This window comes from Rhipicephalus microplus, chromosome 3, assembly GCF_043290135.1.
Source record: "Rhipicephalus microplus isolate Deutch F79 chromosome 3, USDA_Rmic, whole genome shotgun sequence".
Lineage (NCBI taxonomy): Eukaryota > Metazoa > Arthropoda > Arachnida > Ixodida > Ixodidae > Rhipicephalus > Rhipicephalus microplus.
In genome coordinates, this window is record NC_134702.1 from 285,517,287 (window position 1) to 285,536,987 (window position 19,701).

At 46.7% G+C, this 19,701-nt stretch overlaps 1 protein-coding gene across 6 annotated transcripts in view; it reads left to right on the plus strand.

The window, feature by feature from the left end:
• Ssu72 (Ssu72 CTD phosphatase) overlaps positions 1 to 19,701 on the plus strand; it is a 137,972-nt gene that overhangs the window by 64,474 nt on the left and 53,797 nt on the right. The window contains exon 5 of one of the 6 annotated variants that reach the window (XM_037419131.2): positions 971 to 1,717. The exons of the other annotated variants lie outside the window; for them this stretch is intronic. Within the exon in view, the coding sequence (XP_037275028.1) occupies positions 971 to 1,072 (102 nt within the window). The 3' untranslated portion in view covers positions 1,073 to 1,717. Of the gene's footprint in view, positions 1 to 970; positions 1,718 to 19,701 lie in introns of those variants that run through there. 6 annotated transcript variants of the gene reach the window in all.

Here is a 19,701-nt window from a genome sequence, read left to right on the forward strand (position 1 = left end):
GCGTCGATGGTCGTTACGTTGGTAAATAGAAGCAGGCTGAACGCATCGTCGGCGATTCCTTTTAAAACGTGCGAAATCTTGTCGGCCTCAGTCATGTTGGGATCGGCCCTTTGACACAACGCTAAGACGTCTTGAATATAAGTCAAGTAGGGCTCAGTGGACGTCTGTGTACGTACAGCCAATTGCTTTCGGGCATCAAGCTGTTGACCTAACGGGTTGCCAAAAAGGTCGCGGAGCTGTTGTTTAAACATTTCCCAGCTTGTGATTTCGTGCTCGTGGGTCTCAAACCAGATGCGAAGGGTCTTGTCAAGATAGAAAATGACATTCGCAAGCATAACGGTTGGGTCCCAGCCATATTGCTTGCTGACGCGCTCGTACATGCTAAGCCACTTGTCCACATTCGCGTTGTCCTCTCCAGTAAAGGTACCGGGATCACGGGGTTGCGTTAGGGCGACGTACCGGGTTGCTGTCGTTGCTGAGGTAGGTGGCGAAGCCGTATCCTCACCCGGAGCCATGGTAGCAGACTTAAGGAGGCATCCACTGCGTAGCTCCGTTGTCAGAAGAGTACCCAGCACCTCCACCAAAATGTTACGTGGAAAATAACTGTTGTCAGTCCGCAGCCACAACGCAGCTCACCGACAACGTCCACTTCTTCACTCTCAGTCTGAGGCACCTTACTTGGGTATGCCCCACTATGCCCTCTTTCAGTCAGACGAAATCATGTAACAATATGAACAACGAATACTTTGTTTCCACTTTTTGCATTTAATAATTTCTTATACAAGTTTCTATCGAAAGTAGTCTGAGATGACAACATAGATGCAATTTTCAATGTGGGTTAGCTGGTTGTAGGAGCGATTTTCATTGCTCATACATTTCTCATACCAGCATGAGAGCCCTCTAGTCACATGAAATGTCGCTGGAAGTGATGATTGCTTCATAGTGCAGCCTCTTGGTTGCCTCGTTGCAGATGAGTGATTCGGAGGATCTGGACAATGACATTGATGAGCTGATCCAGGACTTTGAGGCCAAAGCGCAGAGACCCATCCTGCACACTGTCCAGTTCTACTGATGACATTGCAGCAGGAGGACATGTAAAGCAACAGCATGAAGAAGCTGTCGTCTACTTCAACTGGCAGTCTTTGTGTGATACCGTGATAAGCATGCAAAACTGTAAAACAGTCAACAGCTCTATTTTTGTCATAGGTTTTCTGTTGATCAGGTATGCATTGCATACTGCGACTAAGAAGGAAGAGGTGGTCTTTTGTGACAAACATTTGTGCTTCAAATTTATATTCTGCTGCATGCTGTCAAAGAGTTCTTGCATGCCTTTTGGTAATGTAGGTATGTTTAAACAATGCATAATTTTGGAGGTGCACAATTGTGGCATATGTTACAAAATATTTCTTATATGAGATCTTGAAGAACTTTCAGCAGACAGTAACTATCAGAAAAGCACTGTTTTATGACGTGCACAATCTCATTTTAAAATCTTGTTCACTCTGAACAAAGTCTTGCAGGTCAGAATTGGCCAATGTGTCTTCTGTGCCCTCTGCTTTCTTCCCCATCTCCCCTAACTGCATGAAAGACAATGTGTGCGTTGTTCGTATGCCAGTTCCCTTCTATCAACATTTACTACCGGAAACAAAGAGCCCCATAAATCATGGTGATAAGCCCCTGTAAATGTAAATTTGAGAATAAAAATATTACGACTCCATTGGGAGGTATCTGCTTTCTCATAAAATACTTTTGACATGTTGATTAGCTGTCTATCCATGTTAAAAATAGACCGTATATTTTGTTCTGTGTGTGTTCCAACCAAAGGCATGTACAGGGGTGGTCTAAAGTTCCCAGGCCGCAACACCCAGCCAAGGAACCATAGCTCGTTACTATCGGCCGCTACCATCGTAATCACGCCTTGGCGTGCGCTAGCGTCAAGCATGTGCGTCCCTGTTTTGCCCTCATTGATAGGAAAGCCACGATTAAAAGAGGTGCGTCATGTTCCCTCACTGTTCGCTCTTCACAATTTCACTGCTATGCAGGGCGATAGCATTCCGGTGGAAGTGTTCCGGAAAACTGGCCTATCGTGCTTGTGGCCACCGTATACATTGCTGTAGTTTTCGAATTCCTGGAGAACAGTAAATATGATATGCGTTTAACTTTCCATTGGCACTGCAATAGCTTTCTCAACACCCCCCACCTGCCATCTGCAAAGGGTGACACTAACAATGAAGCCTAACATTCCTACTGCATCCTGGTCCCATACATTCAGGAAATCTGTGAGCCTTGGGTGCTGAGGAAAGAGAGCGTCAAAGGGGAGACTAAGATTTAGTGCAACAAAACGTAAATTGATGGTATTCAATGATCATGAAGACCAGGTGGTCTCAATACAGGGCCAAGAAATGCCGAGGGTAAGTGAGTACAAGTACCTCGAAGTATAAATAAATGAGGAAGATAGATATATGGAGGTAAAGGAAGAAACATCGGCATTAAAGGGAAAGAAGAATGCTGCAATAATAAAGCACAGAGCGTTATGGGGATACAATGGGTATGAAGTGCTTTGAGGTATCGGGAAAAGCACAATGGTTCTGTGTCATATATTTGGGAACTCGGTGTAGTCCATGAAGTCCGAGGTGCAATGAGGAATATATTTAAAGCAAAGGATTGTAAGACTCTGCGTTAGCCACTCAAGGGAAGACGACAGATGAGGCTATAGACAGTTTCGTTGTTTGTAAACAAACTGGTTCACGCCGAACGGCCTACCCCAGCAGACTTCCTGTGCGGCACTTCCGGCAATGCTTTTTCAATGATCCCGGCGGTGTTTTCGTGGTGTGTTTGAGTTTGATGCTATATTATTACTGGCGCATTTCTTATGATGTGTTTGGAGCAACGTCTAGGGGCTACATGAAGTAGCTCGATGTAGCACACGGCAGGTACAGGTGTAGCCACTGCTGCAGGTGACACGGCTGGCGTGACCGATAGGTGCCGCACAAAGTATGCGTCGTGGCGTTCCGATGAGCCCAGCCCCCTGATCCGTGTTACATCTGACAGAGGTCGCACCTATACAAACAGAAAATGCATAAATTGCAGGAGAAGTTTGTCAGCGTACTTAATTGGGCCAGTTGGTTCTGCATGTCGACGATGTGGATGCGTTTTGAAGATGCGAACCGGGAATTGACAGTGCACACGTACCTGTCTTTCTTGTCCGCGTCTTCAAAGTGCTCCCATATCGTCGACATGTTGGAGAAGAGTTGCTTGATTCATGGTGAACTTGTTCAATTCAGCTTTTCGACTATAACTGAAAACCTTCTTCCTGTTGAACCCCGAACATATTTGTGTTTTTGTCTAAGCATACAACCTCAGGGTAAATAGCTTAGTATTTCTGCGCCTGTGTCACACCGGGCGATTTTTAGAGAGATCAGCGGCAATCAGAATCGCTCGCGATCCGAAGTGTTTGTGTGACTTAAAATTATAAAATGTACTGATGTGTTGACATCAACTGTGGCTGCAGGCTCAGGCAAGCTATTATGGTTTACTCAAGAGTAATTAAGCTATATTCATGAATCAAACTTTCAAGTTGAACCCACCTAAACCTACAGTACATGTCCACACCTAAAATATAAATTAGCTATAGAATGCGGCGATGTTCATTAGCAGCAGAAAAACAGGCGATGAGCCATTTCTACACAGATAAGATCCCAATCTCCGGTGTCGCTTTCAAAAAAAAAAATCAAATGCAACGACAACGAAACATATGGACATCACGACGTACACTGCGCTTCGATTCATGTTAAGCGGGCCATATACTTTGTGTCTCGTGCTGTTTCGAACAGCATACATAATTAATATCGCTTAAACTATAAATAAAACACCTTTGCGATGGATTTTCGGTGTTAGCTTTCACGTTTTCCTACCCATTTCAGACGTCAGTACACTTATCTGCCAAGGGTGGAAGACGACCCTGACTGATGTGTTCCCGGCGACCGGCAGTTTTCAACTAGTCTTAACGTCTGAGTATCGCCTCTGTGCCATTAGTCTGCGCTAAGCTTTACATTGCCTTTGATGAAGTAAGCAGAAAAAATCTACGCGCTCTTAGTGAGAATCACGGGTGGGAATCCAGTTTTCTCGCGTGATCGCTGCATAGCAAAAGCTCTTTCTATTGTCATCGGTCGGAAAACAGAACGTTTTGAATAAACTATAAAAGTAATTCAGACACGTAGACTGCATCCTGGCTTGACACAGCTGTGCTCGAGTTGCCAGCGCTTCGTCGGGATAATTTTACTCGCATAAAACATCAGAACACAAGTAGCCGCGGCTAGCAACACACGCTAGAACCGCGCAAAAACAAGGTAAACTAGCTAAACTGGATGTTTTCAGGGGTGTTTTCTGGTGAACGCACAATGTTGCCAGAGACCAGCAGGCTCTGGCAACACTGTCTATTAAGCGTGATATGGGATGGACACACTTTGAAGCAAGGAAAGCTCCGAGCAAAATGGGATTTGAAGAGAGGCTTCGGAAAATGGAGAGTAGATGAGCAGGGCAAATGTTTATGAAGGGAAAGCTACGGGGGCGGAGGTACTGCTCCGGTACTCCGGTACTCCTACGCGGAATAGTCCGGTTCGGCTTACGTTTCAAATGACGGTCGTGTTCAAGCAATCCCACTGCACACAATTTAACACGTCTGCTTACACCGCCATTTGTTAGTGAAATTCAATACAAGCTCTTTCGGTGAGTCGTCGGAATAGCTGGAGGGTGATGCCCGTTATATACAAAAACGTCATTCTGACTTTGAGGTGCACGTAAAACGTGTGACTTTTTCAGACACGCAGAAACGTAAAATGTCTCTACAGAAAGCAACAACAAATATGAATATCCCCTCGGTGTGTGCAGCGTCTCTGTATAAACAGCATCCAGCAGCAAATAATGTCATTTTTTATTTTCACGCGGTAAAAGTCGGTGCATTTGTGGCACTATATTCTATAGCGGTGACGCACACCCACGTTGGCCTCGTAGCCTTCCCTCCATTACCCCAGAAAGTTGTCCCTGCTTCACTGAGGTGGACTGTTGTTAATAATAATAATAATAATAATAATAATAAATATAATATCTAGGTTATTATGTCCCGAAACCACGACATATTTATGAGCCACACCGAAGTAGAGGCCAGGCTTGGGATATGCTCAACTATCTCAAGTCCTTTAACGTGCAGTGACATCGCGCAGTACACGGGCTTCAACTGCTGCGGCCGTCTTCTTTCGTGTGTTTGTCGTATTCCTTGCGCTATTGTGTGTTACGCAATTGTGGACCACTAATCCAGCTACAGTGATGCAGCCTATTCATGAGAGCGTGGCAAAGCACTGATCAGAAACAGGTGAAACTACCAGCGTAAATAGGTCACTGTAGCTGAAGGGAGCTTTGGGAGAACCAGCTATGTCACTAGATGTGTGTGCTGTGGTCATTCTTTGAAAGGGTCCACGCGATAAATACACTAAAGGGAACTCTGGCGCTAGTGTATGGAAGTTGCAACGTACGGCGCTTCGGCGAACATAAGAATGATGGGTACCAGGTTATGCTGGCTCGAATGGGAAGGGGTGAAAAGCGAGCCGTGTTTCCCTTACCGCCGCCTTGCACAATCTCTCCGCCAGGCCAAAATATGTTGTGACAGTCGGAGGCACTGCCCACTGACATGGGGGAGACGCGGTAGCATAGGCCACTGCGATGGAAGCTTGTCAGCTTCATCAGCATTCCACACAGTTTTACGAGTACTTTGTGTTTGTGTGCATCTACGAAATCGGCATCTACGAAATTGCATCTACGAAATGGCATCTACGAAATTGAGAAAACTCTGAGACCGTGCTCCATACAGGCGCTGTGGTTCTGAGTACGGAACATGCAAGCCAAAGTTGCGACTTTTTCGTGCATCGACATGCTGACAGATTTGCAGTTTGGAATCTTGAAATAGTTTTAAATGTAACGGCTGGGATAAAGCTACACAGGAAAATTCGGCCATCCAAGAAAAAGAAACATTTTGGTTCTAGTTAAATGTAGAGGACCCGAGCAAGTACTGCCAGTTTTTACTCGTATATATGACAAACATGAGCAGTTAAATTAGTCAATGCTTTAAAGAGTTCTCAAAAGCTGAACAATTGCTTTAGTAAGTGCGTTTATATGAACATTGTTTTCTTTTTCGGTTTCACTACATTATATTTTTATCGAGTATCTATAGCAACGCAGCAATGCTCACTTTGTGCATTGTATGCACTAAGAACAAAAATGCTTGCACCGTGCCTATATGAAGCATTGCAACATAGCGGCAAAGCTAGATAACTAGAAAAGTGGATATTTAAGGGCTGCTGTGCCCTATGGAGTGACTCTACAGTTTTAAGCAGCTAATGTAAAGCAGGCTGACACAGGTTTTTCACATATTTTACTTGCATTCGAAGATAGTAGCGAGCTTTTTGTGGTTCTATAAGCAGCGTGTTGTAGAAACTGGCTGCGTCAAACATAAGCAATTGGCAAAATCTGCGGTCAAATTCATTTACATTGCAATGGAGTGATCACTTTCCTTGAGGGAATTTTACACAGGCAAAAGGGAAACGACCCTCCACCAGTGTACTTTATCATAACATGACGATAATTAAATTTGGTTGCCATGAAACTCATAGCTGTATCGATTCTTATACAAATGTGACGTGCTGGTCCGTGACAGCGCAACCTCAAGCGTATTTCAGGTTCAGCATTTAGTAAAAGGACAAGGCTACTCGCTCTATCAAGGTACAAATAATAGTACGAGACAATACAATTTATGAAAGGATATTGCCTGATGGTGCTAGAAGACTTTCAAACTCATATAATGTCCCGCTTGCAGAAGCTTCGTTTTTCTTTTGCTATGTAACTGTGTAGATGAATATTATGAAAAGGACAATCCTTTTCCTTTCACCAAACATGTAAACCGTGGCTCATTCGAAATAACTACACTTCATAAAAGAATGGCCACGTTATGGACGACTGAGTTATGGGCCTGACATTTCGGAAAAAATAGCGCTAACATGGGACATACAGAATTAACAAGGCTTGCGCTGCTTTTCCCAAGGGTCAGTATGCACCAACAAGCACACGTTAATTGACGCTCTATTTATGTCTGGCTGTCTGACTGCCTAAGTCTTCACTAATGCGTATAATTATTCTTTAGTGTGGAATAAATGCATTGTGATTTCATAAAGCTACTTATCACGTTGATAAAGTTATTTCAGCGGTTCTTTTAGAGCTACCATTTCAAACTGGGTCACGAAGTTTAAAAAGGTCTACTTTCTTTTTTGGAAAAAAAAAAAACGAAATACAGAAATAAACGAAGCAGTGCCAAGCGCTGGAGTTTCCACGATCACCCTGGTGGTGAAGGTGCGCACTTCTCAGCTGCTCAGTGCTCCTTCAGATGAGAGGCAGTGCGTGCGCGCATCGCCATAACCATAGAGTTTCATAGAATAATACCTAGAGGGGAATTCAGCGCTAGTTTCTATGCGTGCTCCTTCAGGGGTTCTTGTACCCTCATTTCAATTATGGGAAATGCAGGCTTCAGATCTGCTTCGGATGGATTACGTTCTTAAAATTCGCGACACTAATTCTAATGTGATATGAACTTATGTTTATTTGAAACTCGCTTCATTTTTTTGTACACAAATTTTATTTCAAAAAGTTTTCGTGACGAGGCGGGGAAAGTGAAACCTGGTATGTTGTACTGAAATGGGGTAGTATGCCGTCTCGCGCCTGAGACGTGGCTCTTTTTGGGATGACGGCCTCGTCAACAGAGCACTCCGTTCTATGGTGGCGCCACCACTCGCTGGACATCGGAGTCATTGATTGTCCGCGGATAATATACGGCCTTCGAGATTGGCTCGGCTTTCATGGAGGCCATGTTTAACTAGCACTATTGGGTGCAGGAGTGCTTCGTCTATCTTCGCTGCCAATTCGTTCCTGCAATGTTCTCTTGCGTTCTTAGCACTAGTGAATCTTTGCGACTATATTCGACTGGAATGAGCTGTACGAAAAAGGGGGACAAGCATTGCTTTATTGCCGTGTTTTTTTAAAATGAACTATTTCTGGTAGCGTGCAATGAATTTCTGGGCTCAGGCTCTTCTCGCGCTGATCAATTGGACTAAATGTACCTTGATTTTCCATCATACATAGTGGCGTGGATTCACAATTTTCTTGCAGACAGAAAATTTTATTGTTTTAAAGATGTGTTTTCATCATCTACTCATACCCAAATGAGGGGAGTACCGCAAGGCTCAGTGCTTTCCCCGGTGCTATTTAATTTACTAATGAGCACCATTCCACGTCAACAGAATATAACAATTTATGTTTATGCAGACGATAGCGCATTTTCTGCAATGGCAGATAACGTTCAGACCTTATATGAACGGCTGCAGACATACCTCAATATATTGGAGAGCTGGCTCGATGGCAACTGCTTTCTACTTAATCCGCGTAAATGTGCCCTCCTTGTTTTCTCACTGCAATACCCTGTGAACATCTCTGTCTTATCATCATAAGGATATACCACAGGTGGAGTCTGTTAAATACCTTGGAGTAATTTATCACACATCGCTTAACTGGCGACCTCATATCGAATATATCGCCAGAAAAGGTGTGTGGGCCATTGGCATATTACGTAGGCTAAGCAACTATCGCATAGGTATGAGAAGAGACACATTGGTAATGATATATCGCATGTACGTTCGTACCATTTTGGAATTTGGTTGTGTACTTTTCTCTGGAGTTCCAGCTTACAAGTTGCAGCCTATAATTCTTCTGGAAAGACAAGCTTTGCGCTTATGCCTTGGCCTTCCCAAAACAGTTGCTAACAATGTGTTGTATCTCGAATCGAGGGTCCCTCCGCTTTCTTGTAGAATTCGCCTTCTGACTGTTCAGACATTCTTAAGAATTTATGAATCACCATTACGACATTCAGAAACAGCCTTTATTTCCACCCCGGAATCATTTTTGGTGCTATATGGCCGCGATTTCACACCCCACAAATTATATTTGTGCGAAATTTACTGGAGCCTATAAATGTACGTATATGCGACATCATTCCGAGTCCTGATAATTCAGCCCCGGTGGAAATTCAATTTCACACCATTTTTCCTAATAATGCCAAATTACTTCCCCATAATATTTTGGATGGTTTACTACAAGATCACCTGAGCATTATTGCAACGAACATTATTATTGCTAGAGACGCATCGCAATATGACGAAAAGTCAGGGGCTGGGATTTTCAGCTCGATTTTAAATTGGATTTATTCCTTTCGACTACCCGATTTCATACCCGTTTTTGTGGCTGAATTTCTAGCAGTAGTGCTCGTCTTACGCAAGTTAGGTACAGCAATTACATCAGCTGTCATAATAACAGATTTCCCATCTCTCTGTGTGGTACTTTCTGTTGGTGCTGATAATCAAATAACAAAGGCGTTTCATGCACTAGGACCTGCGCATTTGAGAAAAGTACTATTAGTTTGGGTGCCTGCACATAAAGGGTTATTTCTAAATGAAATAGCTGGTTCCTTAGCTAAGTCGTCAATCAGCGAACCGATTCTACTGCACTGTCCATCATCCGCTTATTTGACTGCTGCTCGATTCCGCAGACGTATGCTTATAGAAGTCTTTAAAGGTTCAGCACTAACAAACTCTACGGAATATTGCCATTTATTATATTCCTGGCGAAGAGACTTTTGCCGCACTCGTAAACAAGAAGTAGCTATCACTAGGCTGCGTTGCCGGGTACCAAATCTAAATTTCTATAAACACAGGTCTGCGCAGGCCCCTTCGCCACTGTGCGCATTCTGTGATGAACTGGAAACAATAGATCATCTCTTTTTGACCTGCAGGCAGTTTAACACATTACGAAAAACCCTTTTAGAAATACCTTTACGTGGTATTGGTATGGACTTATCTGTGCCTGTCATTTTGTCTTTTGGAGCTTCCATTTCTGGTTTCTCTAATGCGACAGTGTGCGCGGCCGTCCGGGACTATAATGATGAAACTAATAGGTTACTAATTAACCAGTTCCATTATCCTAACATGTTCACATAATTATATACGTATAAAATCAAATTATTGCTAGATTCTAAGATTAAGTTTGTTTATGTAAATATTTGTGTGCATTACATTAAGCACTACACTTTCCTAGGCTATCGGTAATCTTTCTGTTATGCCTTCATTATTCCAAATTTGAACAGTAATTTTTAAAACCACTCGATTCTTGGCCAATCCCCCATAGTGGGTATGCGCCACTACCAATAGGTGAACAACAACAACATTATAACGCTGTTTTTGTTTGCCTTAGGCAGGGTAACTAAAGGAGCAATGGAACCTATTGTTCACTGCTAATGCGACTGTATTATGGTGTGCAGGCAGGCAACTGGGTTGCGTGTGAGGGGGTGTACGTACATGCGCGCGTGTTTTATCACACAGTCCTTCTGCTATAAATGCGCTGGACTCTACAATATGGTATTCGTCTTTCAAGATGAATATAGAGCGCTGTATATTCGACGTTTTTTGTCGGTCGTACGATGTTTCCTTTTTTTATTATGTCCCGTGGGACATACTACTTTCATAAATGCTCGTATTACGTTCATAAATCAAAATGATATGCATATCCAGAATACAATGTGTTACACAAGGATACTTTCACGTCTTGATTTTTTTTATTTGACGTTGTTCTTTTATTGGTTGATATTTTATAAAATATTATTAATTGCGCGGTCAAAGGATAAAAAAAATCACCTTGTCATCTCTTTGAAAAATTGTCATGTATCTAGGGAGGAAAGGAGATGGTCGCACTTATTCCCGGGAAATGTACGTACGATATTGCCACATTCCATTTCCCAAGCTTTTGTTATCGTCCCAAAACACCACACGATTCTCAGCGCAAACCGCGCCTGCAGTTTTCGAGAGGGTTCCGGACTGTAGTAGATCATTTCGATAAGATCACGCCCACTGTGCGAATGGTACAGATTGTTCTGGAACGTACGCCGCCGCCAGCGGTAGCGCTAGAACATTCGACGGCGGGAGTATAAATGCCGACGCGCTTCGCCGCTTGTCAGTTGTTGATCGAAGGCCGACGCTCCGTTCGCCGCTATCAGTCCGAGACTGCTATCTGTGCGAGACTGCTGCTGTAATTGGACTTTCCGTTTACCGGGCACGGGTTCGCCTAAATAAACAGTTAAATCCCAACACGAAGTCTCCTGTCTTCGGCCACGTCACGACCCCGTGACATCTGGTGGAGGTGCTGCTTCGTTCATGTACCGGACGCCCCCGTCAAGCCGTGAACCCAGCCCACGTCGCGGAGAAGACACCGACGCCAACCAGGAGCAGCGAACAAGCCGCCGACAGCAAGGGCTACCACCGGAGTACGGGATTCTAGAAGACAAGGCGCGGAAGACCAAGGCCATGACCGCGACAGCAGCGACAATGACAACCGCCGCATCCCTGCCCACGATGGTCATGCATCAACCCAGGGAACCACCAATTTTCCATGGGTCATCGTTCGAAGACCCGGAGTCCTGGTTAGAAACATACGACCGTGTGGCCGCCCTCAATCACTGGGACAACGAAGAAAAGCTCCGGCGTGTGTACTTCTACCTGGAAGACACCGCAAGGACCTGGCTAGAAAATCGTGAGTCCACGCTCCGAACGTGGGATGTCTTCTGCGGCGCATTTCTGCAAACGTTCGCGAGCGTCGCTCGCAAAGAAAGGGCCGCTGCTCAACTAGAGACCCGGGTTCAGCTACCGAATGAGAAGGTTGGAATTTTCACAGAGGAGATGACCCGCCTATTTCGTCACGCTGACCCAGACATGCCTGAGGAGAAGAAAGTTCGTTTCCTCATGCGAGGGGTCAAACAGGAGCTCTTCGCGGGACTAATGAGGAATCCACCGAACACCGTCCAAGAATTTGTATCCGAGGCGACCACCATCGAAAAAACCCTTGACATGCGCACCAGACAGTATAATCGTCGCCTGACTCCAGAATGCGCTGCTGCTCAAACCAGTGACTCCGAAAACCTGCGTGAAACGATCCGAGTGATCGTGCGGGAAGAGCTGCGCAAACTGTTGCCTTCGGCGCAACCTCAAGCGGATTCGATCGCCGACATTGTGCGAGAAGTTCAGCAATCACTTCGAATTCCCCATACACCGCTGCCCGAGCCAGAAACTATGAGCTACGCCGCTGCAGTGCGCCACAACGCTCCTCCCCGTCCACGCCAAAACGCCGCCCCGTCGCACTTCCATCGCCAGACACCACCGCCGCCACCACCCCCACCGACGACCTACCGTTCACCAGCGGGCCAGCGCAGTGCGCCGAGGAAAACCGACGTTTGGCGCACCCCTGACCACCGCCCACTGTGCTACCACTGCGGCGAGGCCGGGCACACTTACCGCCGTTGCCAGTACCGACAGATGGGACTGCGTGGCTTCGCCGTCGATGCACCACGTCCGCAGCCAGGAGAACGACCACGTGACATCGCCGACTACCTGACAGGAACTCGGTGGACACCACGAAGCCCTTCGCGTTCGCCGTCGCCCAGCCGCCGCACGTCACCGCACCACCGACAGTACTCTGGCCCAACGCGGGGCCGGTCTCCTAGCCCGTATCCGGGAAACTAAGGGCAGCAACCGGTGGAGGTGCGGTTGCTGTGCGACGAACTACCGAAGATCCTCCGACGACGACGACGCCGCGACGGAGCTTTCCGAACACAACGCCAACCAGGCAAAGCCCTGACGGCGAAAGCTCACTTACTAAAGGTGGCCTGACGACGCAACATGGAAGCAGCGGAACAAGCCGACGCAGCCGTGACCCGACGCCACGCCCTAACTGTAATGCGAGACGGCGAACTAGCGACCTCGACGTTCTTATCGACGGCCACAGTGTGACCGCTCTCGTCGATACTGGAGCCGACTATTCTGTCATCAGTGGGTCCTTCGCCGCAAAGTTAAAGAAAGTTAGGACAGCTTGGAAAGGCCCTGAAATCCGCACAGCCGGAGGTCATCTCGTAACGCCTGCAGGAATCTGCACAGCGAGAGTCACCATTAACGGCCGTATTTATCCTACAGACTTCATAGTCCTACAGCGTTGCTCGAGAGATGTCATCCTTGGCATGGACTTCTTATGCCTCCATGGTGCTGTCATCAACCTAAAAACAAAGTCGATAACGTTATCCACAGAAGAAGCACTACCGCCGCGCACGCCGTCTGGACACCATGCCTTGAATGTGCTGGAAGAACAAGTCACCATTCCGCCTCGCTCAAGCGTCATTATTTCAGTCGGCGCTCCTGAATCACCTGACTTCAAAGGCGTCGTTGAAGGCAGTCAGCATCTGTTGGTCACCCGAAATATTTGCGTCGCAAGAGGAATTGCAGAGCTGCGGGGAGGCAAAGCAACGGTTATGCTCACGAATTTCAGCAATGAGTACAAACATGTGAACAAAGGAACAACGGTCGCATACATCGAAGAAATTGTCGAAGCCACCAGTGCTTTCGCCCTCGCCGATTCTGCGGAACCTGCTCAGAGGAACCAAGCCCCTCCCATAGCTTTCGACGTCAATCCCAGACTTCCGAACGATAAGCAAGAACGGCTCAAGGCCCTGCTCCTGCAATACGAAGATTGCTTTTCGTCGTCATCGAAAATTCGGCAGACCCCAATCACGAAACATCGCATCATAACCGAAGAAAATGCCAGACCACTCCGTCAGAGTCCGTACAGGGTTTCGACGCGAGAACGTGAGGCCATGAAGAGACAAGTTGATGAAATGCTGCGGGATGACATTATCCAGCCGTCCAAGAGCCCATGGGCATCCCCCGTGGTGTTAGTGAAGAAAAAGGATGGGAGCCTACGTTTCTGCGTCGATTATCGCCGCCTGAACAAAATCACAAGAAAGGACGTGTATCCTCTCCCACGAATAGACGACACACTTGATCGGCTCCATAACGCCAAGTACTTTTCGTCAATGGACCTCAAGACTGGCTATTGGCAAATCAAAGTCGACGAAAGAGACCGAGAGAAGACGGCGTTTATAACACCGGACGGCCTCTTCGAGTTTAAGGTGATGCCCTTCGGCCTTTGCTCAGCGCCTGCAACTTTTCAACGCGTTATGGATACAGTACTGGCAGGATTGAAGTGGCAGACTTGCCTTGTGTACTTGGACGACGTCGTCGTGTTTTCCTCGAGTTTCGACGAGCATCTTCGGCGCCTTGAAGCTGTACTTCAAGCCATCAAGACTTCCGGACTCACACTGAAGCCAGAAAAGTGCAGATTTGCGTATGAAGAGCTCTTGTTTCTGGGGCACGTTATCAGCAAGTCTGGAGTTCGTCCTGATCCACGGAAAACAGCCGCCATCGCCGACTTCCCACCGCCCACTGACAAGAAAGCCGTGCGCCGATTTCTGGGCCTGTGCGCCTATTATAGGCGGTTCGTGAAAAACTTCGCCCGCATCGCCGATCCTCTCACTAACCTTACCAAGGCCGACGTGGAGTTCAAGTGGGAAACGCCACAGGAACACGCTTTCCAGGAGCTTAAACATCGCCTCCAGACGCCTCCGTTACTTGCCCATTTCGACGAATTCGCCGAGACGGAAATACATACTGACGCAAGCAGCGTAGGTCTTGGCGCCGTTCTTGTGCAGAGGGCTGACGGACTTGAAAGGGTTATTAGTTACGCCAGCCGATCGCTATCCAAAGCAGAAGCAAATTATTCCACAACAGAAAAGGAGTGCCTCGCCATCATCTGGGCTACGTCGAAATTTCGCCCATACCTCTACGGCAGGCCCTTCAAAGTTGTGAGCGACCACCACGCCTTGTGTTGGCTAGCCACTTTGAAGGACCCTTCAGGTCGCCTCGCACGATGGAGCCTGAGACTTCAAGAATATGACATTACTGTCATTTACAAGTCCGGCAAAAAACACTCCGACGCCGACTGTCTCTCTCGTGCGCCTGTCGACCAACCGCTACCCGACGACCCGGATGACGACTACTTCTTGGGAACGATCACTACCGACGACTTCGCTGAACGACAGCGGGCCGACCCGGAACTTAAGGCCCTAATAGAATACCTCGAAGGCAGGACCGCCGAAGTCCCGAAGGTATTCAAGCGCGCACTTGCGTCGTTTTTTCTACGAAACGGTCTCCTACAAAAGAAAAACTTTTCACCGCTTCGGGCTAAGTACCTCCTTGTGGTGCCTTCAGCTCTGCGACCAGAACTCCTGCAGGCCCTGCACGACGATCCGACGGCAGGGCACCTCGGTGTTTCTCGCACGCTCGCGAGGATACAAGAAAGGTACTACTGGCCGCGTCTTACCACCGACGTCACTCGTTATGTGAGAACATGCCGGGACTGTCAGCGACGCAAGACACCGCCGACAAGGCCAGCGGGACTTCTGCAGCCAATAGATCCACCTTGCCGACCTTTCCAGCAGATTGGTATGGACCTACTGGGGCCGTTCCCGACGTCGGCTTTCGGAAACAAGTGGATCGTGGTAGCTACCGACTACCTCACCCGCTACGCCGAGACAAAAGCCCTGCCAAAAGGCAGTGCATCCGAGGTAGCTAAGTTCTTCGTCGAAAATATCGTCCTACGTCACGGCGCCCCGGAGGTCCTTATCACCGACAGAGGAACGGCATTCACTGCCGACTTAACTCAAGCGATCTTGGCATACAGCCAAACAAACCACCGCCGGACGACAGCGTACCACCCACAGACCAACGGCCTCACCGAGCGGCTTAACAAGACGATCGCCGACATGCTGTCAATGTACGTCGATGTCGAACACAAGACGTGGGACGCCATTCTTCCGTATGTGACCTTCGCATACAACACGGCGGTGCAGGAGACGACGCAGATATCTCCATACAAATTGGTCTACGGAAGGAGCCCGACAACGACGCTCGATGCCATGTTACCCAACGTCACCGACGAAGAAAACCTCGATGTGAGCGAGTACCTTCATCGCGCCGAAGAAGCCCGACAACTTGCGCGGCTCCGTATCAAGAATCAACAGACGACCGACAGCCACCGTTACAACCTTCGACGACGCTTCGTGGAATACCAGCCCGGTGAACGTGTTTGGGTGTGGACGCCGATACGCCGACGTGGACTAAGTGAAAAGCTTCTGCGACGGTACTTCGGACCGTACAGGGTGGTTCGACGTCTCGGCCCACTTGATTACGAGGTTGTCCCCGACGGCATCACGAACTCTCAACGACGCCGATCGCGACCTGAAGTCGTCCATGTCGCACGCCTAAAGCCGTTTCATGCGCGTTAACAAACTGAAACAGTGCTTTTTTTGTATTATTGTTGTATTGTAATTTATTCATTGTACTTTCTTGCATTATTATTGTACCTTCATCTTTAGTTAAAGCATCGAGACGATGCCTTTTTCAGAGGGGGGCAATGCCACATTCCATTTCCCAAGCTTTTGTTATCGTCCCAAAACACCACACGATTCTCAGCGCAAACCGCGCCTGCAGTTTTCGAGAGGGTTCCGGACTGTAGTAGATCATTTCGATAAGATCACGCCCACTGTGCGAATGGTACAGATTGTTCTGGAACGTACGCCGCCGCCAGCGGTAGCGCTAGAACATTCGACGGCGGGAGTATAAATGCCGACGCGCTTCGCCGCTTGTCAGTTGTTGATCGAAGGCCGACGCTCCGTTCGCCGCTATCAGTCCGAGACTGCTATCTGTGCGAGACTGCTGCTGTAATTGGACTTTCCGTTTACCGGGCACGGGTTCGCCTAAATAAACAGTTAAATCCCAACACGAAGTCTCCTGTCTTCGGCCACGTCACGACCCCGTGACAATATATAAATGTATAAAGGTACACGTTTTGTGGGCAACTTATGTGGACCTCCTTAGCTTCATTTGTTCTCGTTCGCAAAAGCGCTCCCTGTTCAGGGACTTCACGAACAAGCGAAGATGCAGTAACACATAAAATTTGAGGACTCGAACCGTGAGTTCATTTAAACCTCATGTGGCTCATGTGTGCGCCGCAGCCGAGCTTGGGTAGTTCGACTCCTTCGAGAAAGCTCGCAAAGTCAGACATGCTTGCCGCCGTAGCTTTCCGTGTGCTGAAGAATACTTTGAACGAATCTTCGCGCACGCCTACCAGACTCACCAAGCCGCCCATGTCAAAGTGTTGGATGAACTGATATCTGCTGTCCATTACTTCGCGTGCTTTGGATGTAGACAAGCATTCAGCGAAAATTTTCCAGTTGGTTTTTTGGAGAGTCTTGTGGGCCACATACCCTGCGATGTAATGGGTAAGACGTCTGGAACTTTTTTAGATCACGCAGCCTTCATAGTCTTCCGCTGGCAGAAAGTCTAAAATTACTTCCGCGTCATTTGTGCTGCCTTCGTCGACAAGCTTATCAAGAAAGTCTATGGCACGTTCCCTGGGAACCTTCAGTGTTCTGCAGTTACCTAACAGCGAACTAACGACCTCAGGTCGGAAGTTACCTGCCTTTGATGGTTTAGCCAAGTCGTAAAATGCAAATGCATTTAAAGTTAAAAGAAATTGCGTTGGGTTTGGGTGGTCATTAGTGCTGTTCGACTGTCTCACAATACCAAACAGATTTTCCTGTTTGTTTTGGCCTAATCTTGAAGTCATGATGTACTTGAAGTTTCACGTTGAGCAGATATACAGTACGATATCAAGTGTGGACATGCAGGGTTACGCGGAGATTTTTACGATTTTTACGTGGAATTGTTTTAGAAAATCCTTGTCAGCCGAATTAGGTTTTAAGGCTCTCCTTTGTGTTCATCATGTCATTATCTTGATGAGCCTGGACATATTCAAAATAAATGCCTCAGTTTCTGACGCAGTGCCATACACTTTCTGAACCTGCTTTCAGTAAAAAAAAAATAAAAAAAAATAAAATAAAAATAAGCCTTTGAGTACTTCTTCGCTGAAAAGGCGTAGTGCCGGCCCAACTCTCATTTTCTCAAATGAATTGGGGAAAAGGTGTATTTGGTTAATGTGTGGCATGACCTTTAGTGTTACATTTTCATTGTCTTTCCTCCATGCTGCCCTAATATAATCAGCGTGCACGTGGGCTTCTGGTGTATTGAAACCCCTGCATAAAAATGCGTTCTGCACGTTCTTCACCAAGTGCACGAAATCGGAAAAAAAGTAGAGGGCCCGGTGGTCATCCACTGGATGTGGATACTTGCAACGGACGTCTGCTGTAGAATCTGCATGTTTCGTAAAGCACAATGAAATAAAAAATTCAAGTAGCGCAACACTGAAACGCTGCACAACACAAATGACACTAATCAGCATGGAACCGAAATCTTGGTCTTGTTCGCCTTAATGCCTGTAGCTCACACCCACTCTGAAGGATTGGCCAAGAATTGAGTGGGTTTATAGAATGTTATCGAATTTTAAAGTAAAGGAGGTTAGAGAACTTAAGCATAAATTGATCTGTCAGCTAGGCGAACAAATGTTCCTGCCCTAGTTTTTTTAAAAGAATGTGGAATGACATTACGTACGTTTACAATTGCTCTTATGTTGGACAAAAATATTTCTGTGGCTGTGTCAGGGTGATACAGTAGGAGACAAAGTGACGCACCTTTTATTCCAAAGGTCTTTCACATACTCCGATTCCAGCTTGCCACGCGACATGTAAGCCCGTCTACTCGACGTGCTGCTTCCTCACACAAGAGCGTGGCTTGCAGCATAATTTTCGTCAGGACAGGTGCCTTCACGCTGTTTCTGTAAGCGAAAACTCAAAATTTGAACCCAGTTTCCTGTAAGAATAATATACAATATGCACGCCACTTTTCTTTTTCTCATGTGTTCATGCGTGGTAACTGGAAACATTAGGTGGGTATATTTGAACAAAGGATGCATGCACCTAATTTTGATTTCCGAATAATGAACGTGTGAAAGGCTGAAATAAGACGACTAAACCATAGTCCTCAAAGTCGCTGGAGTTCTCTTCACCGAATTCCGCTTGGTCAGCAAACCCTCGATTGATTGATATGTGGGGTTTAACGTCCCAAAACCATCATATGATTATGAGAGACGCCGTAGTGGAGGGCTCCGAAAATTTAGACCACCCGGGGTTCTTTAACATGCACCAAAATCAGAGCACATGGGCCTACAACATTTCCACCTCCATCGGAAACGCAGCCGCTGCATCCGGGATTCGATCCCGCGACCTGCGAGTCAGCAACCTTAGCCACTAGACCGCCACGGCAGGGTGGACAGCAAACCCTTAATAAGGCCTATAGATGTGGTTGAACCAAAGGAAAAGAATAACAATAGGATTTTCGTTGGATTTTCACTTTTATCGCAGTAATTATAAACCACGGGAAGTTAAAACAATTAGAGCATTTGTAAAACGATGTCTTACCTGAGAATTTAGCGTCGATGTTCTCACTCAGCTTCATCTGATCGAATACTATTACAACATGTCGGCTGAAATCGTCCATCGTTTTCGTATTTGTTTCAGTGCTCTGAAAACAGCTGGCTTAACACCAAAGCCACTCTTGAAGTGCTGTAAGGTCTCTTTTATGCAACTTTTTTCAGGCAGCGCTAGGATTTCGTATCTTTTCAAGTGCTCGTATAATTTGGGGCTCTTCATGCGCATCAGTACGCACTTGTATCTCATCCCTTTTTTTCGATTTTCGGCGTGGTGCTTCAAAGCGCGCT